The sequence below is a fragment of the Solea solea genome, chromosome 4 (assembly GCF_958295425.1).
Source record: "Solea solea chromosome 4, fSolSol10.1, whole genome shotgun sequence".
In the NCBI taxonomy this organism is placed as follows: domain Eukaryota; kingdom Metazoa; phylum Chordata; class Actinopteri; order Pleuronectiformes; family Soleidae; genus Solea; species Solea solea.
The window spans coordinates 15,926,594-15,951,079 of NC_081137.1; the positions used below are offsets into that span (position 1 = coordinate 15,926,594).

The 24,486-nt window shown below is 43.0% G+C and overlaps 1 protein-coding gene across 2 annotated transcripts in view; it reads left to right on the forward strand.

Moving 5' to 3' along the window:
* uvrag (UV radiation resistance associated gene) overlaps nt 1-23,916 on the forward strand; it is an 83,986-nt gene extending 60,070 nt beyond the window's left edge. For both annotated transcript variants that reach the window (XM_058628118.1, XM_058628119.1), the window contains exons 14-15: nt 14,271-14,362; nt 21,990-23,916. In XM_058628118.1, coding sequence (XP_058484101.1) covers nt 14,271-14,362; nt 21,990-22,824 — 927 coding nt within the window. In that variant the 3' untranslated portion in view covers nt 22,825-23,916. The remainder of the gene's footprint in view (nt 1-14,270; nt 14,363-21,989) is intronic.
* The last annotated feature ends 570 nt before the right edge of the window (nt 23,917-24,486 follow it).

Consider the following 24,486-nt stretch of genomic DNA (forward strand, 5'->3'; position numbering starts at 1 on the left):
AAAAAAAAAAAACTAAAGTGTATAAAAAAAAAATACCATGGTTTGACTTAAATCAGAATAAAGATATAAGCAGCTTTACTGATTTTCTGTGACACCGGTACAGGAAGTAGCGGAGAAAGACGAAATGTAATAAAACATGTTAAATAGGAATTGAAACACTATAATTCTGTTACCTGAGGAATTATATAAACCGTTTTTTATGCTGTGATTATGTATCAGTACAATAAAATGAATAACATGAACACATATTAGGTTTATTAGGTGAGCCTTTTGTTAAGTGGCTTAAACCTATTTTTCCCAGCGTCTCTGACGACAGCCATATTATCATTGAAGTGAAGTTGTGCTCAGCTCCTGAATGAACTCTTCAAAATGTAAAACATTACTTAAAACGTAACACATTCAAAACAAGAGACTCTCCATCGAGTGTAGGTTTGTTTAGTTGAGTAGATCTTGTCCTCTCGGCGTGTGTCGCTCCGACACCCTTCCCCTTCGAACAAAGCCTCCCCTCATTAGGGGAGCGTTTCTCTATCAGCCCCTCATGTCAGTGTCTATTACTCTGCCAGGAGAGGATGATATGGGTGGAGTGTCATCATCTCAGCCGTCTCGCCACACCTTTTGTTATTAATGAAGTGTCTGAGATGAGCCCCGGCCCGATGCCCCAGAGGACGCATAATCGTTTTACAGTTATTGGAGAAAAGGGGCTAAGTGGCTAATGAAAGCAGCTGTTAAATAAACACTAGCTCAAGTAAAAAAAAAAAAAAAAGGAGGCTGCTGTGAGGTGTTTTTCTTTTCCCCTTTAAAATAATTAGCGTAAGCTGTTTGCTTTGAATCTAAAAAAAAAACCTTTTCATTTTCCGAGCTGTTTGCCACACGGAGAATGTTACTCTCATCATGTGGTCTCGTGGCAAGTAATAAAAGTCATTGCACTACCTAGCTAGAGTATGGTCTTACAACATATAGATGGATTTACATATTTAAAATGAACATTTATCATCATCAACATAGAAATTTACCTTTTGGCAATTCATAAAATATATTACATAAAAATGTCTGAAAGTTGGAACTAAAAGGTTCTTTTATCTGTTATCTACGGTAGAGTTGGATTGAGTTTGATTGCTTCTCAACTGTTTTGTTTGTTGTTGCAATCCAGGTTGTTACTTAGCCATGATGACGCCAGGCAGCCTCCTCTAAAGTTTTAGTGGACAAGTAATTGCCAATACTGTTGTTGTCCCCATGGTAACGGAACCCTTTTTTTTTTTAAAGTTGTCACAAGTCTCAGCCAAAGTCGTTGGCTTGTACTTTTCACAGCAATTATGATGCTGTCCACAGAAACTGCACCCTGCCGAAGTATGCATCCAACGACATATATAAACACGATTGCACACGCTGTAATTATTTATGTCAGCGCGTGTGTTTGGCTCTTATGTGTTTGCAGCGTCAGCCTCACAACCATGACAGGAGTGAGAGTGAAGCCGTGTAACACAACGTTAGTCTGCAGAGGTGGTGTGTTTGCTCCGTCCCATGGCTCTGACAAACGAGGAGTCGGAGACGTTTCACCTGGCAACCGCTACATCATAATTCTCCCCCCCCCCCCCATCCTTGTTGATAAAGAGCTTCTCCTCCTGACATCGTCTGACAGTCCGCAACACTCGTCTGAGTCTGGAGACCTGAGTTATGATCAATAACTCAATGAATTTTTGTTTTTTCACTTGTCTTAAGTAACATTTTATTGATGCCTCTTCATAGATTCCTTCAGATATCGCTAAGAATGATTTAGTGCAGCCTCTGCATGAGGGCTCAGGTGACCTGTATTTCACATACGCCTTCAGTGTCCCTCAGCAGTGACCTTCTAGCTTATTAAGAAGTTAGAAACCACACGTTTAACCTCGCTCTCGCTGCCCCATGCTGAGATTAATAGAATCTATTACATAGTTGGCCGCCAAACGGTTGGTGGCCAAAATGAATTTCACCATACAATAGCTGTTTGTTTCTTGTTCGTCGTTCCGTCTGTCACTTCAAGTCCCACTTGGATGTGGTTCTTGAGAATTAGGTCCTATTTTAAAACCTCTATGGATCCATTTATATGTTTGTTTATTAAGGAAACCTGTAGCTGTTTTGGGACAAGAGGGAAAAGTATACTGGTTCTTTATACTGCAACTAAAATGCATCCATGTAAGGGAAAGGTAATGATGTGGTCACCGTTTGACTGAAGGGTAGGGGGTTAGGTTAGGGCCTCACTGGTTGCGTGTGCAATGCCTGAATCGCATTTGTTGATATTTCACGTTGATTCATGGAGAGTTTTTACCCTGAAATTGACTTTTCAAAGCTTTTGTGCATCTTTACCATTAATTGTTAACAATAAATAATAGAAATACATGTCCTTTCCTTACTTTAAATTTTAAACATTCAGTCTCTTCACCAGTCAACAAAGTTTACATCCAGAAGAGGAAGTGTGTTGTTGAAGTTTTTATACTTCTGTTGATCCACATGGAGTATAGTATTGTGGCTGTAGCCGTCCTGTCCTTTGCCTGCGGCTTCATGCTCCTGCAAAGGTGCAGTTAAAAGAACTTTGCAAGTCTGGTTGCTTTTTTTTTTTGAGTACATATTTTTATGACACCACCGTGAACATCCATCCATCATCTACCACTTTAGCCTCACTGTTGTAAAGACTCACTGCTGACACTCCCCTCTCCTGGTCATGCGCATTTGTTCTCAACGGAGCCAGCGAACACAAGTCGTGGAGCCATGTCCGTGCCGGTCAGCATCCGTTTTTGCATGCTTCTGTGCCAATCGAAAAATGACGGTCCGAGGGTTACTCATGTGTGGCCCTTTGCTCGGTCAGGCAGACTTTTCCTCACTTCTTCCAACGAGGGTTTTCTCTCTGCTTCTTTTTCTCCAGCTCTGCCAGGATGAAAGTCTAGATCTTACAGCCGGTACCTAGCTAAGGGGGTGTGGCAAGCAATTTGTGTTTCTCGCCAGACCCCAGACTTCGCAAGACCCCCTGATTCTGAGGTCTCCGGGCTGGTGGCTCCGATTGTGCAAGGCTGTTTTTTCAGTAACAGACGGTAGGGGAAGCGGAGACGGCCCGTAATCTCCCCACAACAAGTGACTCCAAAGCTATTAAATTCTCACTAATTGTTGCAGCAGATTTAGAATATCTTCATTGTGCTAAAATAGATATGCTTAAATAGATAGTTGGCACTGGCAGAGAAGTCAAGGAGGTAGCTTATTCATCTTATTTAGTCCTTTGTCATATTGGCGGCATGTTTGCCGTTATCCGATTATACATTTTAAGGCTAATATCTGCCGATACTGATATTGTGCCGTCAATATCATGCATTACGAATTACGTCTGTGCTTTGGTTGATGTGCACCCTCTGCTGGCATGAATCAGATTTGCACAGTATTGTGATCCGTTATTTTTAATCTGTAAAAAAAAAAGGGTTAATTTGGTTCTTAACAGCAATGACTCCACTAATGGTTTATCATTAACATCCCTAATTGAAACTGTGTTGAAACACATTTTTCACTATTTTGCTGTGAAAATGTGAGGCTTACATGTTTGACTTCATGAAAAGTTCCACCACACGTACGTGTTTCTCCTGCGTCCGGTGCGGCTCTATCTTCAGCGTGAGGGTCTGTGATCACAGGGACAGCACAGCGCTTAGTCTGGTGACATCATGTCAGCCCCTCAAACCACAGATTAAACTTCTTATTCACATTTTAAACTAATAACGCAGCAAATACCTCAGATGGGATTTTGGCTGGTGTTATTGCGTCGCTTCACTGGTCAAAATAATCGTGTGTTCACAGTCAGAGCAGTTAGCCAATCATTATCTGAAAATCTCTCTGCAATTTTCATTGACTGTTTGAATTCCAAACACTGAAGGTATTTTGGCAGTGTTGGATAAAAAAAAGCTTAAACATCCCTAACACTGTGCAGGGTCACCATTGAACAAACCCAGAAGACCAGGGAATGCTGTAAGCTGTCCAAAGTAAACTGGACACAGTCTCTACTCCTCACTTTAACGTGGCAGATTTTAATTTGATACAGGGAGCCAATAAAAAAATGTTTTTCTGATCTTATTTAGGCTGCTTTTGAATTTTTTTTTTAACTTAAACATCACTGTCATGCACCATTGCACGGGTTCTTAAACCGAGCGTTGGACGTAAATGAACTGCAGAGAAGGACGTGAGTGATACGAACAAGAATTTGCTGAGGTCTTTGTGCGTCGACTGTTTTTTTTTTTTTTTAAACTTTTCCGGCTTGTGAGCGACGGTATGCACAACATTATCCTGTACTGTTTGTTCAGAGTCAAATTAGTCACTCTGGCTTTGTGACTAGACTTGGTCTGAATGTGTTTTTACTCAAGCCGAACGGTCTCTGTTATTTTTTTATTTTTTTTTTTTTTTAGAGGAGCACAAGTCAACAATCTCGCAGCACACTCACATGTGACATATTTCTTTTCTTTCTTATATTCCCAGAGTTGTTTCTGAATCATACCGAGGGCTTCATCTGTGCCTTAGAAATCTGTCTAGGATGTGTTCTGCAAGACCAGGAATCTGTTGGCTTACACCTAGAATCCTGGCTAATACTTAATATGTTGTAACCTTGTCCAGTTGACCCACGCGAACATTTACACAAACGCACACACACAAAAACAGATGATCATATACTGCATGCACATACTGTGCATTGTTGTTCTACATATTATAAATCCTTCTCCGTGTGGGTATGCTCCCCGAATTTAACCTTGATCCACACCAACCCAAATTCCTCCACGGAGCAGTCTGATGCTCCATATTTTACCTCGCGAGGATAGCAGCAGGATCTAGACGGATAATCCTTTGAACTCTATGAAATATTGGAAGTCTGCACTTTAATCTGGCCTCTTTTGCTTACTGTTTTGATAGGGCATGTATGTAGTAGGCCTGTGCGTTGTACTGTAGACCAGACATGGTCATTTTACTGTCGTCAAGCCCTATATCCTTATTTGACTAATGGATTCTGCGAAGAAAGCACAGAGAATTTCCCCAGCGGTATTTGCCAAATGCAGAATTTTGAGGAAGAGCAAGAAAACGTCCCAACAGTTATTCTTCGCCTGTTGTTATTGGTCACTCAGATGTTTTAACATGTTATTTACAAAAGTATCTCTCGTTAGTATTAGCATTTCTTCTGAGAGCTGGGGACATTGGACACATGAGGTAGAATGTCAACAGTTTACCAGCGCAGGCTCTCCGCACTGCCTCCAATGGAGTGGTCACGCTAATAGAAATCCTCAGTCGTAAAAGAGAAAAAAGAAAATAATATGCTCATTCACAAGAAGTGGGTTTAAGAGAACTTGTGGGAAACATGAAGCCAGGATAGACACCTGCCCACAAACCACATATTCATCCTCCCCGCTTTGACCCACTATTTTCCTAAGGGGCCTTGTGGAAACACAACATACATGTAAAAAAAATGTTTCCCTCGTAAAATACCACAGTAGTTTCATTCCAAGTAATAAAAAGAGTGTAATCAGATTTCTGGTTGAAATTAAAATGATATTATTTGGCAGTGTTATTTAAAAGGCATTGTACTACTAGGGCAAAAGTTTGTTGTGTTTGTTCCGGATTACTTTTTCCTCCAGTGATGTATGTTCCCATGCTGAAAAAGATGATGTTAGACCTGTGAGCTGAGTGAGCTCAGACTCTCTCCCACAGTTTCCCTTTACTCACCCATTACACATTGTGTGCCCTTCACTGTTTGGCACCATTCCGACCACAAAGGTTTGTGGCCTCTCTGAAGAACAACCTCCGTGTGCTTTAAATTCTCAAACTACAAAGTAGTAAATTAACATATTCTGTTAGGTGAGCCTCCGCCAACCACGAGTTCTTGTTAGGTGTGCCAAAGAGGATTGATGATGGGCCCTGTGTGTCAATACTGCTAACAGGAAGTTGACCTCAGTGAAGGGTACTTCACAAACAGGGTCAGCGTGTTTGGGTGTTGGGTTACACAGCTCAGCTCCAGTCTTACACTGGTGAGACTAATTAGCCCCGAGGAACAGAGCGACATCAAGGTCGGTGGCTCTTCCAATAGATGTCACTGCAGCACACGGCACTCGTTTGCCCCCTCACTGACCGCCACATACACAGACTGAATAACCACACCATGACGGGATCTCATTAAGACTGTGGGCATGGCAGTACCTACCTCCGTGCAGTGATTGGGGTCAGAAGGGACTAACATTGGTCTCTGGTCACCGGTGGTCTCCCTAACTGAATTTCCTATTCATCTCACACAGCCTTTCCCGTAATTATGTAAATCTGTTGACTGAATTTGGAAGCAATATGATACTCGGCAAAGTGAAACAACAAGTAATGCGATGGAAGAATCTGGTTCGAGTTAGGGCTGCTTTAGAATCCGGCTGGGGCGCAGTGAGTGCACCGCACCTGTATTACATTACCACAGTGTGGAAGAGACCGAAAAGGAGGGGAGAGCAGGGAGAGTAAAAGGAGAAACCTGGCCGAGGTAAGGGAAGTTAAATGAAGTGGAAGAACCTTTGAGTATGCAATATTGAAAAACCTTTTTATTACACGCTTCTTTGAAATGGCAACAGAGACGGGAAGTACAATGAATATTACATTTCACCTGTCAAGGAAGTTCTTAAATGTTTTGTACGAACTGTGCAGTCAGGCAATTCCCATGAACAATTGAGTGCTGGGTTTACTCTGATAAGGCTGCAGCCGCTAAAGTCAATAACTTAGTAAACACCTTAATCTTGAACACACTTCTCCACTATAGACTATTTTCGGAAAGACAGAAAGGCCTCTTGGCCATGTGCATCTTTTAAACACAGTCTTATTCCACTGATTTAGTATTGCACTCCTTTTAAAACCTGAAAAAGATTAGTTTTTGGCTGCAATTGCTATTATGTTAAAACTGATTCCACATTGTAAGAGTGATCGAAAAACAACACCATCTGTATTTATAATGGTCCCTTTCAAGACTTTCTTGCTTTCTCTGCGTTATGTTACTGTAATTCTTGAAAACTCTATTTACTTCAAAAAAATAACTGCTTCATTCCATGTCCAAAACAATGTAGGGAATAGCGTTCATCATTCTGTCAAGTTGTTATGACTCGACACAACTCCAGTTCTGAAAATACAGTTAAATAATTCAAGAAAATAAATGACACTTTCAGTTTTGTTTTCGTGTTCATACTATTTACTGATATTTGTTGTCAGGTGCCGTCGTGTGGGCCTACATTACTCCTGATGGAGAGCTTAAACACTCGTCAGGAAGCACAGTAATATGGATGTAGCCTCACATTTTCTAACTTTTGTTATTTAGCCCCAACCAACATTGACAGACGTTGTTTCATCACTTGAGGACATTTAGCAGACGCATTTTTCAACATCAAAGTTGTAGTAAGGACAGTTTTCCCGGGCATGTAGTAATTAATAGCCGTTTCTAATCAGCAGCTTCACTTCAATTCTGGCCTTTACAATTCCCTGTCCTAGTTGAAGCAAAAACCGACTGATTAAAGTTATGAATTATTAACCCCACGACTTTCATTTGACACAGAAATAGTCCTGTTTCCGTGTGTGTGTGTGTCTCTGTCGTGTTAAGGAGGCCAGTGTACAGCTCAGACACGGTTGTTGGAGAGTTACCTTGGGAAATCCCCTTTCCCTTCGAACATTTAATTTTTCCAACATTCTCACACCTGCTTCACGTTGTGATGGGCCAGCTGTGTGGAGGTGAGTAAAGAACCGGGGATCACGCTTTCTCTCTCCAACACAATCTTTTGCAACTACAAACGCAATCCTTTTGATCCCGAGGTTTGGCCCGACAAACACATCCTGCGAACCACCTCTTTTCAAATACAACTTCCTTGTTGACATTGAGAACTGCTCAGAACAGCCACTGAGGGCTCAATTCTAGTAACCAAGTTAATTATTACAACTGTAAGTGTCATTTTAAAACCATACGTTAGTTGTCTAATTTGTGTTAGTAACAGCAGTACACTTTTCTGCTCTTGAATACCTTGTTTTGATTCTCTCAATATTTTATTTTGGAGAGATTTTTGAGTTCCTAGTTTTTCTTCCTGGAAACATTTGTCTGAAAATGAATCCCAGACTTAGAAGAAGTAATAACGTGACACTTAGTCAATCCTTCTTTTCCCTGAATTTTGCCATTTGGAATAATTTGAAGTTAGGCCATGTGGAAGAGCAACAATTCTAAACATTGAGACTCTCACCTTTCCCATTACATACACAACTACCATCCTTTAATCTTTAACTTAAACTTTAGTACAGAAACTTCAGAAGTCCCTTGTGCACGTCTCGCATGACACAGCAGTGACGCTTCGCGCTGAAAATGTGGTGCGATCATTTCTGTGGTTAAGCAAGCAGCTGTGGTGTTGTGAATCTTGAATTGCAGTCAGAGTTTTGGAGTGGGTGATGATGACTGTGGCGTAAGAACAAGGCTTGAGTTTAAGCGAAGTGAATTGCGCCAGATTCAAAATCTCGGCCCCCTGCTCTGTGTATGTATTTGCACACATGAAAGGCGGCGGTGATTAATCAAGCTGGATTTCCTATTCCACACTGTACCACACGATTGCTGAGATTTCCAACCTTGTGCGATGTCCCACACAAAGCTGAAACTCTACAAACAGCCGGTAAAGGCAAATGTTAAACATAAATACACATGAAATCAAATATACATTAAAAAACAGCACTGAAAATGTATATAGCACTCGTGCTTGCATGCGCCCATCTGTAGCCATTTTGTTTGCATCCTGCTCGACATTCCAGTGTAATTTATTTAGAGGATGAGTGAAGGCTGTACAGGGTGAGTTTCATTATGTGCCCACGATAAGCCAGATGGGCGGAATCATAAAAGCGCCACACTGCAACAAACATAATCAACCATTTCAAATCCACCAGCGAGCTAAAAATAGTTTCTCAGAAGTGGGATTATGTTTGATATAAATCAAGTAAAGTTGCATCAAGAATCGCATGAAAGTAAATAAATGCAAAGGCAGCAACGTACAGTATCTCTCCATACTGTGCATAATGTGGTGTGAGCATCCTTAGTGGATGTTTATTAAATTCTCATCTTACACCAGGGGTGTCAAACTCAAATGACCTGGGGGCCAATGAGCATCTAGTCTGGTCAAGAGGGGCCGGTCAAGAGAAAAAAAGTGGGGAAAAAAAACAACTATTTAGTAGCGGGTGGGCAATATAAGATATTAATTATGATATAAGACAGAATGTGTGGCGGGCAGCTGTAAACACAAACAAAATAACGAGCTGCTTGTATAGAAACCAAGAATACGTAATGAGAGAGATTTTAACGACATCTGTAATAAGCTGTAAAACTTCACCTGCTGCCGCGAGGAAGTTGGCTTTTTGCAGTGTACTGTGAAGGAGTCATCTGCAGGCAAACTTTTGGCTGGAGTTGATAGCTCCTTTTAGCTTAATCATGAACAAAACACCTTGTGTGGGCCATGTGGTTTCTTTGCTCCGGCCAAAGACTCCAGAGGACACTGTAGATGCCCCAAAGCTGCTCTCCCAAGCCAAGAAACAGTTGGGTGCTGGCCATTTTATGGCCAATTTTGTCTCATTTGAAATTACATGCATTTAAACCTCTGACAAATGGCCTACATAAAGACCTGAATGTTGAGCACATTGAGTCTCAACACAGTTTTCACTATTTAATTGGACACATTAGAAAAACAGTAAGCAAGCAACAGATTGGTTTTCACTTCAGTTTCAAAGTGGCAGGAAGTGTTTCATTGTTATGTAACAAATTAGTCCACACATGTTCCTGGTTTATCGCGGGATATATTGCGACGCCATAATATTATTCAACTCTTATATTATGGTTTTATTCTTTGTATTTGAAATATTGTCAGTGGCAGCTTATCTCCCATGGCTCCACTTCTTTTCCATAGGAGGTCTGCGTATGAAGACTAATGTCTGCGTTAACCTCGTGATCTCTGCTGAAGTGCTCAGTCCACAGATTGACCAGAGGGACGGTGGAGAGAGGAACACCTGGTTAGTTCCTCCATAACAAGCTGTCATAGGACCTAACAAACTCCTTGATTGTCTTCCCTTGGGAACAGGAAGCGGCCTATGTGCTATGTAAAAACACATCCCTATTTTTTACCCCAGTGGACAAAAGCATGCTAATTATAAATCACAATAATTGTGCGTGATGCGGTTCGATTCGTGGACTTTTAACCTCTTGACACATAAAGTGCAGCGCTCTTGATGAAAATATCCTGTGTCCCAGATTTCCGCTCGTCTCCGCTGACGATGGAAAACCTCGTGTCAAACGATGCTAATAATGTGCACCAGCTGAACCGTTTTGATGAGCGGCTTCTACGGTGACCTCACCGAAGACGTGGATGGGGGGGTGGGGGGTGATCTTTGCTTGGTTTTAACCTTAGTTGCCCTCCTACGCCACATCATCAGCAATCACTCTCAAACCTCTCTGTAGCCCTCCCACATTCGGGCTCTCAGCTGAAGGTGATTGGTACTGACAAACTCGGGGGGAAAAAAAATAATATGTGGCATACGCTTGGCTGCGTTTGTTTAGCTGCTCTTCAGAACTCAAAGCAAACTGGCAGGTTTTTGCCAAATGATGGGGCGGAATACACCGTAAACTGGCTCCTTCCAGCGCCGGTCCGTTTGACTGTGTTTATCTGAACTTGTGGCTCCGGTGGATTGGCACGGTTGGGGAAAGTATACGGTGCTGCATTCTTTGAGCTGTCACTACGTCTTTGTGATGGATAAGATTGAGTCTCGAAATCCTCCGATGTTAGGGGTCAGGTATGCTCATCCCCCAACGACAAACCTTGGGGTCAGACCAAGTGATTAGCCTGTGCACATGCCGCAAGCTCTCCAAAGCCCTGAGTGAGTTTTGTTGAAAAGGTAAATGCGAAGGGAGTGTCCAGACACAAAGGTGTGAACACTGACGAGGAGACCTGGCCGGATCTGTTTCACTATGTCATCATGTGAACGAGCCCCACTGTGGGTGCTCCGTGTCCACCCCCCTCCCCACATATGCACGCTCTCACCTTTCAGCCATCCTCAATTGGCCCTGGGAATTTCTCACCACGATCTGGTTAGCCCCATCACAAAGAACCCCATGGCCAGCGTGAAAGCACTTCCATACACACATGCACCGGCACGCAAGGAACTCCACCAACATTCATCAAAAGGATGTATGAAAGGGAAACTGGAAATGACAAGCGGTCTCAAGTGGACTGATTCTGAGCAATTTGTCAGATCTGGTCTGGAGTTGTTGACATGGAAACACTACGGGGTTTTTTCCCAATGCTGCAAGCTAATCGTTTTATTGACTTTTTGGAGTGGGATTTTGGCCACAAATTTTCCATTCCTGTAATGTGCAACAGAAATAAATCTGTTAAGTTTTTCTTACCTTGTGTCAGTTAAAACACATTGTTTCATATCAGTTACAAATGTACACGCAGGACTGGTTTTGGTTTATAGACCAGAAACTAAACCTTCCCTTCTCAGATGTTTGTTTCCGTACAACAATCAACACTTTTGGGGTGTGACAATTGAAAATGACACACAGCTTCATGCCATTAAACTACCTCCTTTGTCTCTCTCTTTGAAGAGATTTTCTTTTTTTCTTTCCTCCAGATGACACAGTCGGGTCACTGATGTTTTTTTGTTTATCGCTGGTGAGCAGCGAAGATGAAATGTGGCTGAAGTTTTCATATTCGACAGCCCGTCGAGGATATATATATATATATATATGCCTTCCCACGACTAAGGTCATAAAGAATGCATCATATAGTGCACACTGAGGAGAAACCTAATGCAGTGTCCACTAGGGAGTTCCAGACCAGTTTTATGAATATTGCTTGCTCAGCACTGGCTCAGTGGTACGGTTGCAGTATTCTGTCTGAATGTGTTTAACACACTTCAATGCAAAGACAGTTTTGCAGCAGCCCAGCGCTGGTGCCAACCAAGACAATCAAGTGTCGATGGTGCACACTGGCGGGCATTTGACATAAACCCAAGCAGGCAGCCTTCTCTGTGTTGGCTTTGTTTTTGAGGTATACATGATGAAGAATCCAGCCACATTCCTCACGGAAACATATAGCATCTGCACATGTGCTTCCAGGAACATCCTGCTATAATTTAATCCCCCACGACGTGCTTGATAGTGCCCGCCACAGTGATGTCAGCCATCGCTTCCTTGTCTTAACACATATCCACTCTCTTGTGTGTTGCACACTTGGCGAGGTCTCTCCGTATGCAAGGAAAACGAAAGGCGGCAGGCGCACATACCAGCGCATGCTCATGCCCTTTCTCTCTCTCTCTCCCACACACACTCAGACATACAGCCATGTAATTTGACATAGGGCTCCTGTCTGACACACTGTGTCCGTATTACACACACACCACAGAGCTCAGGGCCAAGCAATAGTGTTTAAAGCATTTTGTTATGCCTTCTAACCATCAAAGAAAGCATAACATATCTCCAACAAATGCTGTTTACCTTTGGTGAAGCCATAATATTGACTCTTTTCTCATATCTCTTATTCTTTTCTCATATCTGATCTCGAACTCACATTTTCTCGACCATAACTTTGAGATTTCCATGAGATTGGGTTTTTCCTTTTCTTTTCTTTTTTAGCATCTGGCCACAGAACAAGCAAGCCCCCCTGCCTAATGTTTCTATGCTCGTTCTGTTTCTAAACTGGTGGTGTTATTAATCTTGGCCTTCTGTTTTAAACCCAATTCCGTTCTGCCGGCCCTGTGGACAGCGCAGTGTCGTCATCTGGTTAGACCCTGAGGTTAAACTCGGAGCCATGAATGGATCTCTGTGTTGTTCTCGTAGGTTTTGGACCAGTCCATCACCAGCTGGGTTTCGAGGCAACACCCTTCCCCTTGTCCGACTCCCTCAGTCTGGACTGCTTTTGATAAAAAAAACCCCTTCTCTGATATTGTCAGAGCTGTCATCTCTATCGCTCCCCTGATCTGAGGCCAGGTCACAGACAACACGCTGAAACACTGATGCGGACACGTGAACACACTGCTACATGGCACCAGTCCTATGATACTGGTCTCGCATGATTCTGGCAGCTGTTCAGAGAAAGTGGGATTTAGCCGTTTTGTGTTGAGTAGAAATTTGACACACATGCACAGGGGGGTCTGTGTGTGTACTCTGTCAGCGTGACCTTTCTTGCTGAAGCTTTAATGCCAGTCCACTGGTCATTAATCAAGCTTTACTAGAGTCACTACAGCAGTGACCCGTCTGATTATTGTAGCATTTGCCACAAGTAAACTGGTACGGTTGTGTTGGGAGATCGGCTGATACTTTGCTTGTTCTTAAACAACTAAACTAAAAACATGGAAATGTGATCTTCAGCTTCATTTCTCTGCAGTTCCTTTTGCCGACTTGTTACTCATTTATTATGCCGTGAAGAATGAGAAGAATGTTATCCTGGGCGAGTGGTCTATCATGTGCACTTCATCCCTGTTGCTGGACGAGTGCATGCTTGCTTGTGTAAAAAAGTAGAGCGCTTGTTGTGGCACCCAAGTGGAAACAAAACAGATGTCAGCTGGTGCAGGCAGTGTGTGTGTGTGTGACAGCGGGGCCTCAGAGCTGTATGCCGGACGTGTGGCGTGATGCTCCTCCGCTGTTCGGTAATGTGGCTTAAATAAACTCTCCAGGACAAGGGCTGGCTTGCCGTGACATTGCTCGACTATTGGAAGAGATATTTCTGGCAGTTCCAGGGCGTCCTTGTTGATTTATTCTCTTCTAACTAGATACGATACCATCTTTGTGAAATAAAGCACTGTGGTGCAAGGGTGGAAAAACACTGAAGGGCACGTTTAGAATGTGGGCTGCTGGAGACAGAGGATAAGAATCACGGGAGAATTTAATGGGGTTTCCAATGTGCTCTCTTTGCCCCATTTCGTCCAGGTGCTCTAACTGTGAGTTTGGTTTTTCTTGCCACCCGCATCTCAACCCATCTTTCCACACACCTTACATATGGTATCAGGGAGGGATGCCCATTTTGTGTCCAGATGAATGATGGTCTGATGGAGAGAGTAGAAATATGTCATGCTGGAAGTATGTAGACTGCAGACTTCTACTGTATATCTGTCTTCATGGAGAATGTGGACACATGTCTCCGTGCTATGCGTTCGTGCTGGGCCAACACACACTTGTATAGCTCGCCATCATGTTGTGGGTTGTTTGAGGTTAATGATGCAGTATGTGTCCACTTATCTTGCAGCTGAGATACCAACATGGCTTGACCACCCCAGACCTGCAGCAGACACTACCCAACCTGAAGAACTTCCTGGAACATGGTCTACTGGTCCGATGGTAAGAGTCCGACACTTTACACCACAATTATATATTGACGTAAGTTAGTGCAGCCTGTTAGATGTGCTATTAAATTCATGGATCTTTGTGTTTAGGTTAAACAGACACAAATATGATCAATCTGAAATAATCAGAAAAGGTTTTTGTTCTTCTGGAGTTCTAGTCACCCACCACGATACCCAGGGCAGTCTGGCTCAGATTTTGCTAGCACCATATATATTTTTGTTTAATGTCAATGTGCAGTAACCATGGTAACAATTGGGTGTCAGGGAAAGGGTAACACAATACCTCTTGAGTCAGGCTCAGTTGGTGCTCTCTCAGGTCAGGTTCCGACAGCGTGGCCTGCGACTCAAAAAACCGACAACAACAAAATCACAAGTAAAAGCACCTTAAACAGCTGAACAAGTGGGATTAGTGTAGTCCTCTGCTGTGTGTCTTCCCCCCTCTCTCCCCCTGTCCTGATCCATTAAAGGAAAATAAAAATGCTATAACTCACCTTTGCAATGATGCACCACTTCTCTATATCACCGGCACCTCTGTATTTTAAAAAGCACTCAGTGATGAGATTTGCAGCAGCCTCTTTGTCCTGGTGCTAGTGGAATGCTCAGATCACGGCCTCTCTCTCTCTCCTGCTCCAGTCTTATGGCCTGTAAATAACCTTCGACTAAAAACCTGTGGGTTGTCTGCATCAGGCCTCAGATCCACTGGCCTATAAAACAGAAAGCTGGCTTTGATCTCCACTCCTCTCCCAGGGTCAGCAAAGGGGAAAATTTGTATTACACACATTAATTGAATAATCTTTTGTTTTGAAAGGAAAGAGGCCATGAAAAGCCTGAGCTCTCAAATCAGCCTTCAATCACCCCCTCCTTCCTTAATGGGAAGTGGAAGGGCCCAAAGATACACGAGATGAAAGCATTTGGGCCCACTAACCCTTAAGCTGTGTGTTTGTGTGTTTGTGTGTATGTGTGTATTAAAGAAGTGGAGGAAGAAATGTAACTGCTCCACAGAGGCATGTCACAGTGTGACGATGACGCCACAGGGGCAGTCAAGCCGCGGTTACGCTGTTCAGTTCAGTTCACTACTGTCCTCGTCCCAGTCTACAAGCACTGGTGAGGAATCGATTTATCCAATAAAGTGTGTCCGTCTCACAACCCTAGGTGGCGACATGCTCCCTTTCAGCCTGTTAATATCAGACAAGTTTCCGTTTTAGCTTGCGGCGAGTTGTTAGGGAGTCGTCTTAACATCGCTGAACTTTAAACATATTCAATTCTTTACGCTGACAGAGCATTTCATCAGTTTTCCTCCTTCAAAAAATGCGCCGGGCCTTCTTCTGTGCCCCAGCTTCTGCCATCATTTTCGGGTTCAAGTGGGTTAAGTCAGCTTAAGTCCGACTCTGGTCTGACATTCATCAGAAATCATTCCAAATTTGATTTAGTGCCATTTCGGACACACACACACACATCCTTTACATGTGTTTTTTTTTTTTTTTAAAAGTCTGGTGTTAGTCAGACACAATAATTTGTTATTTTCTAATAACATGAACCCACTGAGTGACAAAAGCTGTTCTGAATCGGATGTCATCTGGTGAGAAGACGCCGCGTTTCTGGCCGGACTGCAACTTTCAATATACACATTATACCACATCACACACACACACACACACACACACAGCATTTCTCCTTTTATGTGTCGAGTATTGTTTGGTTATAGCCAGTAGGTGGACTTTACTTTGGGACCGAGCCACTGCTTCAGTATTTCTCTTCCACAAAAAAAAACCAAGTTTAATAAGTTCCATTTAGCCTCCTCGTTTTCAGGGTGCATTCTGGCGCACTGTCAACGTGTATGGACTACTTGCACTGAACAGAGCCGTCATTAATGTTATCAGTAACACCTGTGGACTGGCCCATGTGCTGCCTCCAACACTCAAAAAAACTTTCTATAATTACAAACAGTGCAGGGTAGTTGTATCTATCTATTTGTAAAATTGTCTAATTTAGACACAAAAAGTGCTTCGGCAAGCATAGGCAGCTGTTTCCAATGCTGGAATAGTCACATGTCCTCTGAAGGGATCTGTACATGCATTACTTAGTTGAAGCAGCAATTAGTGTTTTAGTCAATTTCTGCTGTCGTAGACCACATTTATCTTTATAAAAGCTGTAAATAGAGTTAACAGGAGGAAGTCACACCGACAAAATCCTGCTTACCCCCAGCTTTAAGGATAAAATGAAATGACTTTTTGAAAAACTTTCCTCATCGTGCTCCTCCAGCAGGAATGAGGAGCGGATCACTTCACTAAGTCTTGTCGTATGAAGGATGTACACAGCTTTTTCCTTGACATGTTGGTGTTGTACCAATTTCCAGAGGCTGTGACCCAGCATATGAAAAATGAACCTTTTTTTAAAAAAGGAAAAGTGACTCGCAGCTGCAGGTAGTTATCCTATATAGACTGTGTGTGTGTGTGTGTGAGAGAATCTAATCTACTTCCTTTATCCCTTGTTGCCACCTCAGTCTTTCACGCCTCCAAATAGGGAGGATGTGATGAAGGATATGGCTGAGCGAACTGTTTCCAGAACAGATTTGGGGAACGGGTCCTTCCTCCGTGTAGAATTAATTCAGCATACATTCGGTCTGCAGGGAGAGCCTTCCCCAAAGTGCCAAGACCCACACCATGGGAGCATTGGAGGATCATTTTATACAGAGTGGTCGGAAAAAGTGAGGAAAACCAGAGGGTGTTTAAGAATATGACCGATTTTTGAACGGTTGGCATGTGATCCTCATCTGTCGGGCCCGCTGATCATATCTTTACACGTTTCCAAACAGCGCCGTCTCAGAAACACATCATAACATGTCATAACATCGACCAGTCACTCTGGTGAAAAATAGACAGTATAGTTTTTTTTTTTTTTCTTCCTTCGCTCAAGGATGAAAAACTGCAGAAAAATGGTGAATCTATTACAGCGAAGAAGACAGAGACAGTACCAGAAACCAATTCTTTGTAAACTGCAGTCTGCTGAGATCAAAGCAAATGCATTCAACATGCTCCCATTTGCTGCTCCACATCCGCTGAGGGCCTGGCAGAGGTTCACAGGGCCTTAATCCCACTCCGGTGCCTGGAAGCAGTGCTACGTATATGGGGGGGGGGAGAGAGAGGCAAGGTGTGGCAGGGGCGCCTGGTCAGGCAGATTCAACGCTGCAGCTGGAGGATGTGAACCTTCCCCAAAGACCCCATAGCGAGCGAAAAGTTAGCGAAACCACAGTAGTTCCCATGTGTAACATGATGTATACAAAGCATTGTGACATTTTGACATGTTGCGGTCTCATCAATGACGGCTTGAAGCACATCATCCAATAGTCTTATACAGCGCATACAATTTGCAAGCTACATTAAAACAGACATGGGCCCTATGAATTCAATATATTTACAAAAATAAATTATAGTCTGCTACAATAAATCTGGATTATTTACCTTTTTTTTCATGATCAAACTATTTCAACTTCACCCATCTTTCTCCTATAAAACAGCATTTTAAACCACATTTGCATTCCATATCTGAGAGGAAGTTACGAGACCATGATATCTTTTTTTATTTCTGAATAAATCCAGTAATGTTCTATAGTTAAAGAAATTAAATTAGAGAAGATTCACCTTAAAAGATGCCCTAAGGTATCTTTATTTGCCTCAGTTATGTTCGGTAATCTTTATTAAGACTGCATTAAGACTAGAAGCATGAAGATGCAGCTTGATTAGCTCGATTTAGACTTTTTTTCTTTTTTTTTACTTTTTTCATGTTTTGCAGTGAACAAAAAACAGTGTAACGTGTTAACAATTGAACATTTGATGTTTACACCTGTAGCTGGGAGGCAGGCAGATGTTTGGGTTTTTTTTTCCCTTCTTGACAGAGTCAGGCTCACTGTTTTCCTGTTTTCAATCTTCACTCTGAGCTTCACTGTTAATGTAGAGTGGCACTAATCGTCTTGGACTGAACAGGTGTATTTTTCCAAAAGGTCATGTGATTAGCAAGAATGAAGTCTTGAATGAGAATGAAGTCATGCATTATTTTCAATAATGCATGTTTTTTGTTTCAATTATTATACATCACTTTTTATAGGAAATATTTTAATTCATTAAAAAATGTAATGGTTGTCATTCCTTTTTATTATGTCATGAAGTCATTAAAGGGGCGGTTTCACCCATTTTTTTCCCACTCAGTCAAATGAAGAATAAACTTAAAATTATTATGATATTTGTTTAATTCACATTCTGTTACAGAGTTGGATTAAATTTCGATCATTTTGTTTTAATTATTTAATTTTTTTCAGATCTTTTACTCATTAAACTTGACAAAAAACAATACGGCAGTGTATAGGGCTTTTATTTTCTTTGAAGGAAGTGACTTTGATGTCAATTTTAACACATTTATCTCAGGAAATTAGTAAAAAACTGTATATTGTTTGGGTGAAGTGGCCCTTTAAGACGGACAGACTGAAAACTTCCTTTATAATGCGTTGCAGTTTCACAGCACTTTCTCTAAACTACACTACATAATCTAATCTTATCTGCCGTTGTTAGTCTTGGCTCAGAGTAAAGGCTCCTGGGCCGGACTGGAATAAGAGGAGGTGTGTGCCGTAAAGCACGTCACGGGACTGGACAGTAGAAAGGTCTGGCTAACCGAAATCCCGAGTCAGCCTGAAATATGCCAGGTTTCAAATCGGCTGAGGAAAGGAAGAGAGCATGCAACATTTTTGGAGGAGTAAGAGCTATTTCTAAGTTGGTGTGTATCAAGTTGTCGGCATGATGATTTAGGAACAGCACTCAATGTTCAGTCAAATGGTTGTCAAATGGTTGTCATGGTTGTAACAAAAACTAAATATTTTCGCCTTTTTCTCTCCATAGCTCCTCCTTCTGTCTCCCCGCAACAAGACATTTAACCATCACAATGACTCTATAGCTGTTAAATTATGCAAAGTTCCGCTTTAAGTTTCATTCACCTGCAGTTAAAATGTAACCGTATTTATGAGATGAGCAGTACTCAAAGTTGGGCCGGTTACATCATTGCATGCAAAATAACAATTTCTAATGAACCACAGCCTCTACCAGAAGGACTCAGCAATGTCTGGCAATAAAGCAGGGGCTTAATAGTGTCTCTGCATACATCTGATACAGTGAATATTGAAACCATCTATGTTTTATACAGAACTATAACGCTACACCCATGCTAGAGGCTCCGTGAGGCTGTAAATGAAGATGGCGTTTAGGGATCAGCAAAAACATTTAGTCGTGATCCACCCATTACCTTTAAAACCACAAATATCTACCTTATGGTAGCACTAAAAAAACAAGTCATTTTGATGAATCCTGTGAGGAACACAAACGTACACAAGTTGGAAGGTTATAATGTTCACTATTTGGTGGAAGTGTTGATTCAGATTCATTCACTGCTTTGCTTTGTACATAACGTCTCACATACTGTACAATGGCGGTCAGTCTGTCCAATAATGGTTCAGATAATCTGTCCGTCACAGATGACTCAGTGACATCCCTAGAATTCCATTCTATCTCTTATCACAAACCACTTTAAAGACGACTTGTATAAATGACTCATGCGGTGGGGAAGAGCATTTTAGTAAATGTTTACAAAAAATATCAAAAATCTGTGCACAGTGCACCAAGAATGTCAACAAGAGCCACTGTTAGGCATTTTTTTTTTCAGCTTTTCCCAAACAACTCGAGGAAAGCTTTTTTTTCAGCAGTTTTTGTCTTCCCAGAGCTCTTCAGAGGGAGTCGACTCACACAGACCGTACATGTATGTGTCGAGCTCCACTTAAAGCCAAATATATGTATGTCATCAATATAGGAATGAAAATGTCTCAAGAAAAAAAATGTTAGCACTGCCCTGAGGTTTGCTTGGCCAGAGAACTCGCGACACACCCATTCTCCTCGGTTACACATACTCTACCTCTGCAGCACAATTAATGGTAGAGCAATGCAGTTATTCATCCTGCTAAAGCCTCGGTGTGATGACAGGGTACCTTTTTTTTGTTTCCATCATTAGTAATACCTATATTTGTTGCTAAGATAACATTTCAAATCAGAGTAAATGGATTATGTGAGACGAGCGGCTGTAGGGACGAAGGAAGGAAATGGCTGATGATGATTAAAATCAAAGTGATCGAATCGTGCCTAGCCGTAAGGGCATCACTCGGTCGAGCTAAAACAGAAAAAAAAAAAAAAGGTGACTTATTAGCATGTTATAAATGATGTATTGAATCCTTAAACTGGCAACTGTCTCTGATTTCCAAACCTGTGTTTTGTTTCAAATAGACTGGACCACATTTTCCACTTACATAAATGATAATTGACTTCTCATGACTCCTCTGTCCTTTTCTTTTTATCAAATCGGGAGTTTTAATTTTTTTGACTCCCTTCCAGAGAGTTCATGATGGGTTCATTTGGTGTTTGAGAACTCTTATATCTTTTTTCCCCCTCCCCAGAAAACGAGGTGTTAAATAGCTCATTGTTCAAATGCTCTAGCGTTGAATCCACCTTGTGCTCGTTTGGGGTGCAGGCTAAAGCCATTGGTATAAACTAATGTGTTTACAGCCCCATCTCCTGTTTGCACACTTTAGTCTAACACTCTCCCAGGATCAGCTCATTACCCACGTTTTTATTACCTTAACCCTGGCCCCACTTGACCATCTAACAATTACATTTGTGTTCCTCCAATTAGCCGGCATTTTAGGTGCAGTATTTACAGGTTGTTACCACGAGCAGTTCCATACTGTACGCTCAGACCTTGGATGGTTCTCATTTGCTGTATAAGAGGCACTTTGAAGTCTGATAAGCTAGACAGGCTCTCGCATTTGGCTCTGTGCTGTCCTGCCTGCGAACCCTGTCAGGACCACCTCGACAGGGTGCCTGCCTGCATGGGTCAAGGCCGGCACTCTGTATACAGGCTGTCATGCGATTGGTGTCCGTCAGACGACAAGCTAGGACACATTTACTGCACATGTCAGCCATTGCTCTCAACATCGGTGTCCGAGTGCCACTGTTTTAAAGCACGACTTCCTCCGCGAGTGCCGAGCGACAGGAGGGAAATTTACAAGGACGTCTATTATGTTCTGCATGTCCGACCGAACAAGCCGAGGTTTGTCCTCGACCAACAGATGTGAGCACAGGGAGGCCCCGCTTCACTTTTGACCCCGACCGTACTGTGCCTCAGCTCCTGAGATAGCGGACTGGTCCCGTTAGGCAGACTGCTAAGTAGTCCAGTAAATTATACGTGGCCTTGGGCTATCAGAGGAGGTGGTGAGGCCCCCATTTAAGTAAATTTATGGCTCCAGTACTGATGTGGGGCGGAGTGTCCTAGATCCCGAGTCTGTTATCTGTTATGGAAGAAAATGTCTTACATACTTGGATGGCTGCCTGCTGAGCTCCTCTGCTCAGCGGAACGTGAGTTTAGTCTCACAGGTCACACAAATGTTTTGTGGATGTCAAAAGGTGGAGTCATTTAGCTGCAGCTGTCCTTGTCCTGGATCAGTGATAAGGAGCTAAATGCCTCGAAGTGATTTTGTTGTCCCCGTGTGTTTATTTATGGTCACTTATTGTCCTTTGCTTTCTTCCTCACAGTGACCGACACCATGTATCTAGCTCCATCCCAGTGCCTCCCAAGGCCCAGCTTGGCCCGTCTGCTACCTCAGAGATTGGCTACCCATGCCACACTAGCTCCCCAGACCGCGGCCTGAGGAAAAGGGCAAGTTCAGAGGCGGATAAATACAAACCAACGCCTCCACCCAGCTACAACACAGCCATGAATGAAGAGCCACCCGCAGCTGTCCCGGCACCGGCCTCACCTTCACACAAACAACTGTCGTCCTCCCTTGACGCCAGCATGGCCTCACTAAACATGACCAAGACGACAGACAACAATGAGGAAGAGCGCAGGGAGAAGAAGGAGCAAGAGCAGTGTGGGGAGACGGAGGCGGAGGTGGAGAGACACAGGAGCACCGGTGGAGAGGTTGAACTAGATCAAGGAGAAGAGACTGAAGAACAGCCGTCTAGTAGTACAGGGGCACCTGAGTCCTCTACAGTGCAGGAAACTGGTGAGGAAACAGTGGCCAGTGTTCAGCACACAGGCACCATGAACGGTTCTTTGGTACCAGGACAGGCACCGGTCGGCCTGGTCTCAGATCTGCACTGCTCTGTGGAGCAAGCTGAGGAAATCATGGGCACAGAGGCCACTGGCTTAGGGATGGGGGGAGGGATGGGGTTAGGGTTGGAAGATGAGGCCCGGCTGGAAGACTACCACTGCATCCCTGTGGACCATGCAGTAGCTGTGGAATGTGACGAGCAGGTGCTGGGTGAACTGGACGTTGCCGGGTTCGAGGAGTTCTCCAGGCGCATCTATGCACTGAACGAGAACATGTCCAGCTTCCGCAGACCGCGCAAGAACTCGGAGAAGTGAGGCGGAAGACCTTTTAGGAGAGAAGGAGGGGTGGAAAAGCTTGCACACTGGGTTTGGACAAACACAAGGAAGCATCATGAACTGAGAGGACAAGGGGGGGGGGGGGGGGGGGTCATCACTCCCTCATCACAGCATCAAAAATCATAGGAGCTATTCTGGAAAAAATGACCAATTTTCACTTATTGTAAACATTTCCATTGTAACCTTTTAAAATGTAACAGACAAAAGTGGAAGTACTGGAACAGGAAGCTTGGCTTTTATTTTATTTTTTTGATGCAAACATGAATATACCAATATACATTTTTAACACTGGATACAGAACAATAATTCCGGCATTTCATTTATTTTTTTAAATGACCCTCCAGGATTACGTGTAGCCTATTGTGTTGTTCCATACCGAGGACCATAAGTGTAAAATGATTCGCAATGATGTGCATCACTCACACATACACAGCATCCCTTCAACGCTTGATGGTGCACCGCCTCTTAGAAAAGCTTTTGGATCCGCAGGACGTAAATTTTATCGTCCGCGCCAAATTCGGCGGTGGGTGAGCACATCTACAGATTGGGTTCGCACAACACTTTCCAGTCCACCTGGTGAGAAATTGCTGCTACTGGGTTGGAATGGTAGATTGAATATGCATGCAGAGAATGTTGCAGACCCTCATTTTAATATAAAGAGTGAACATGTATTTGGAAATATGAAGCAGGTCTCCATGGACATGGATGGCAGAAAGTATGATCCGGCCCTTAATGAAACAAAAACCCCTTAAACTGCTAAGACAACATCTTGTTTGTTGCTGCTGTTTGCATACCCCTCCTTCCTCCCTATGTTACCTCATTAAAATTTGATTAATGGACTAAATCCCAGGAGCAGAAAGGACCATCTTTTTGTGGAGTTCTGGCTCCTGACTGGATCAAGTGTTGTGGGATGCTCAAAAACCCTGAGACTGAGACTCAAACGCTCTTGATCAGTAATAGCTGTGAGAACATCAAGCTTCTTAACACAAATTTTAATAAATTTAGCAGCTCTAACGTCAGCAAAATATAATAAAAAAAACTTGCTTTAATGACTCATTCAAGGTCACACAACAGTGTTTCATCGTTGTATTTCTGAGTTTTTTTCCTTAATTACAGTGGACCATCTTCTCTCACAGAGCTTGCTGTCCCAGTACTTACACTGACTCTATAAGCCACGGTTTGGATGCTTCCTGAGCTCGAGCGTTCCGAGTGCATGGCAGTGAGCGCGTGCTGGTGGGAGGTCACGTTCGCATGCACCTGCGATCACACAATCAAGTCGGCGATCTCACCAGTGACCTTTTTGAGCGCAGCAGGATTTTGCTTCTGCAAAGTGAGGTGGGAGCTGTTCACAAGTAACCCAGTCAGAAACGTCTCCTCCTCCTCCTCCTCCTCCTCCTCGTACGCCAGAGCACCTCAACCCGCTGGTTTCTGTCCACGCGGGGTCGAGTTCCTCCTCAGAGATGAGGATCACAGAAGTGAGTGGCAGGTTCGAGCTCACACAGCACATGGCAGGGATAGGGTGCAATTGTTTGTCAGTCCATCTCCATGTGGTTTTTCTCAGTTTTAATGTTGCCCATGAATATTAACTTTAATGATGATGTTACATCTACTGATTCTCATACTCGGTAGACCAAAACTTTA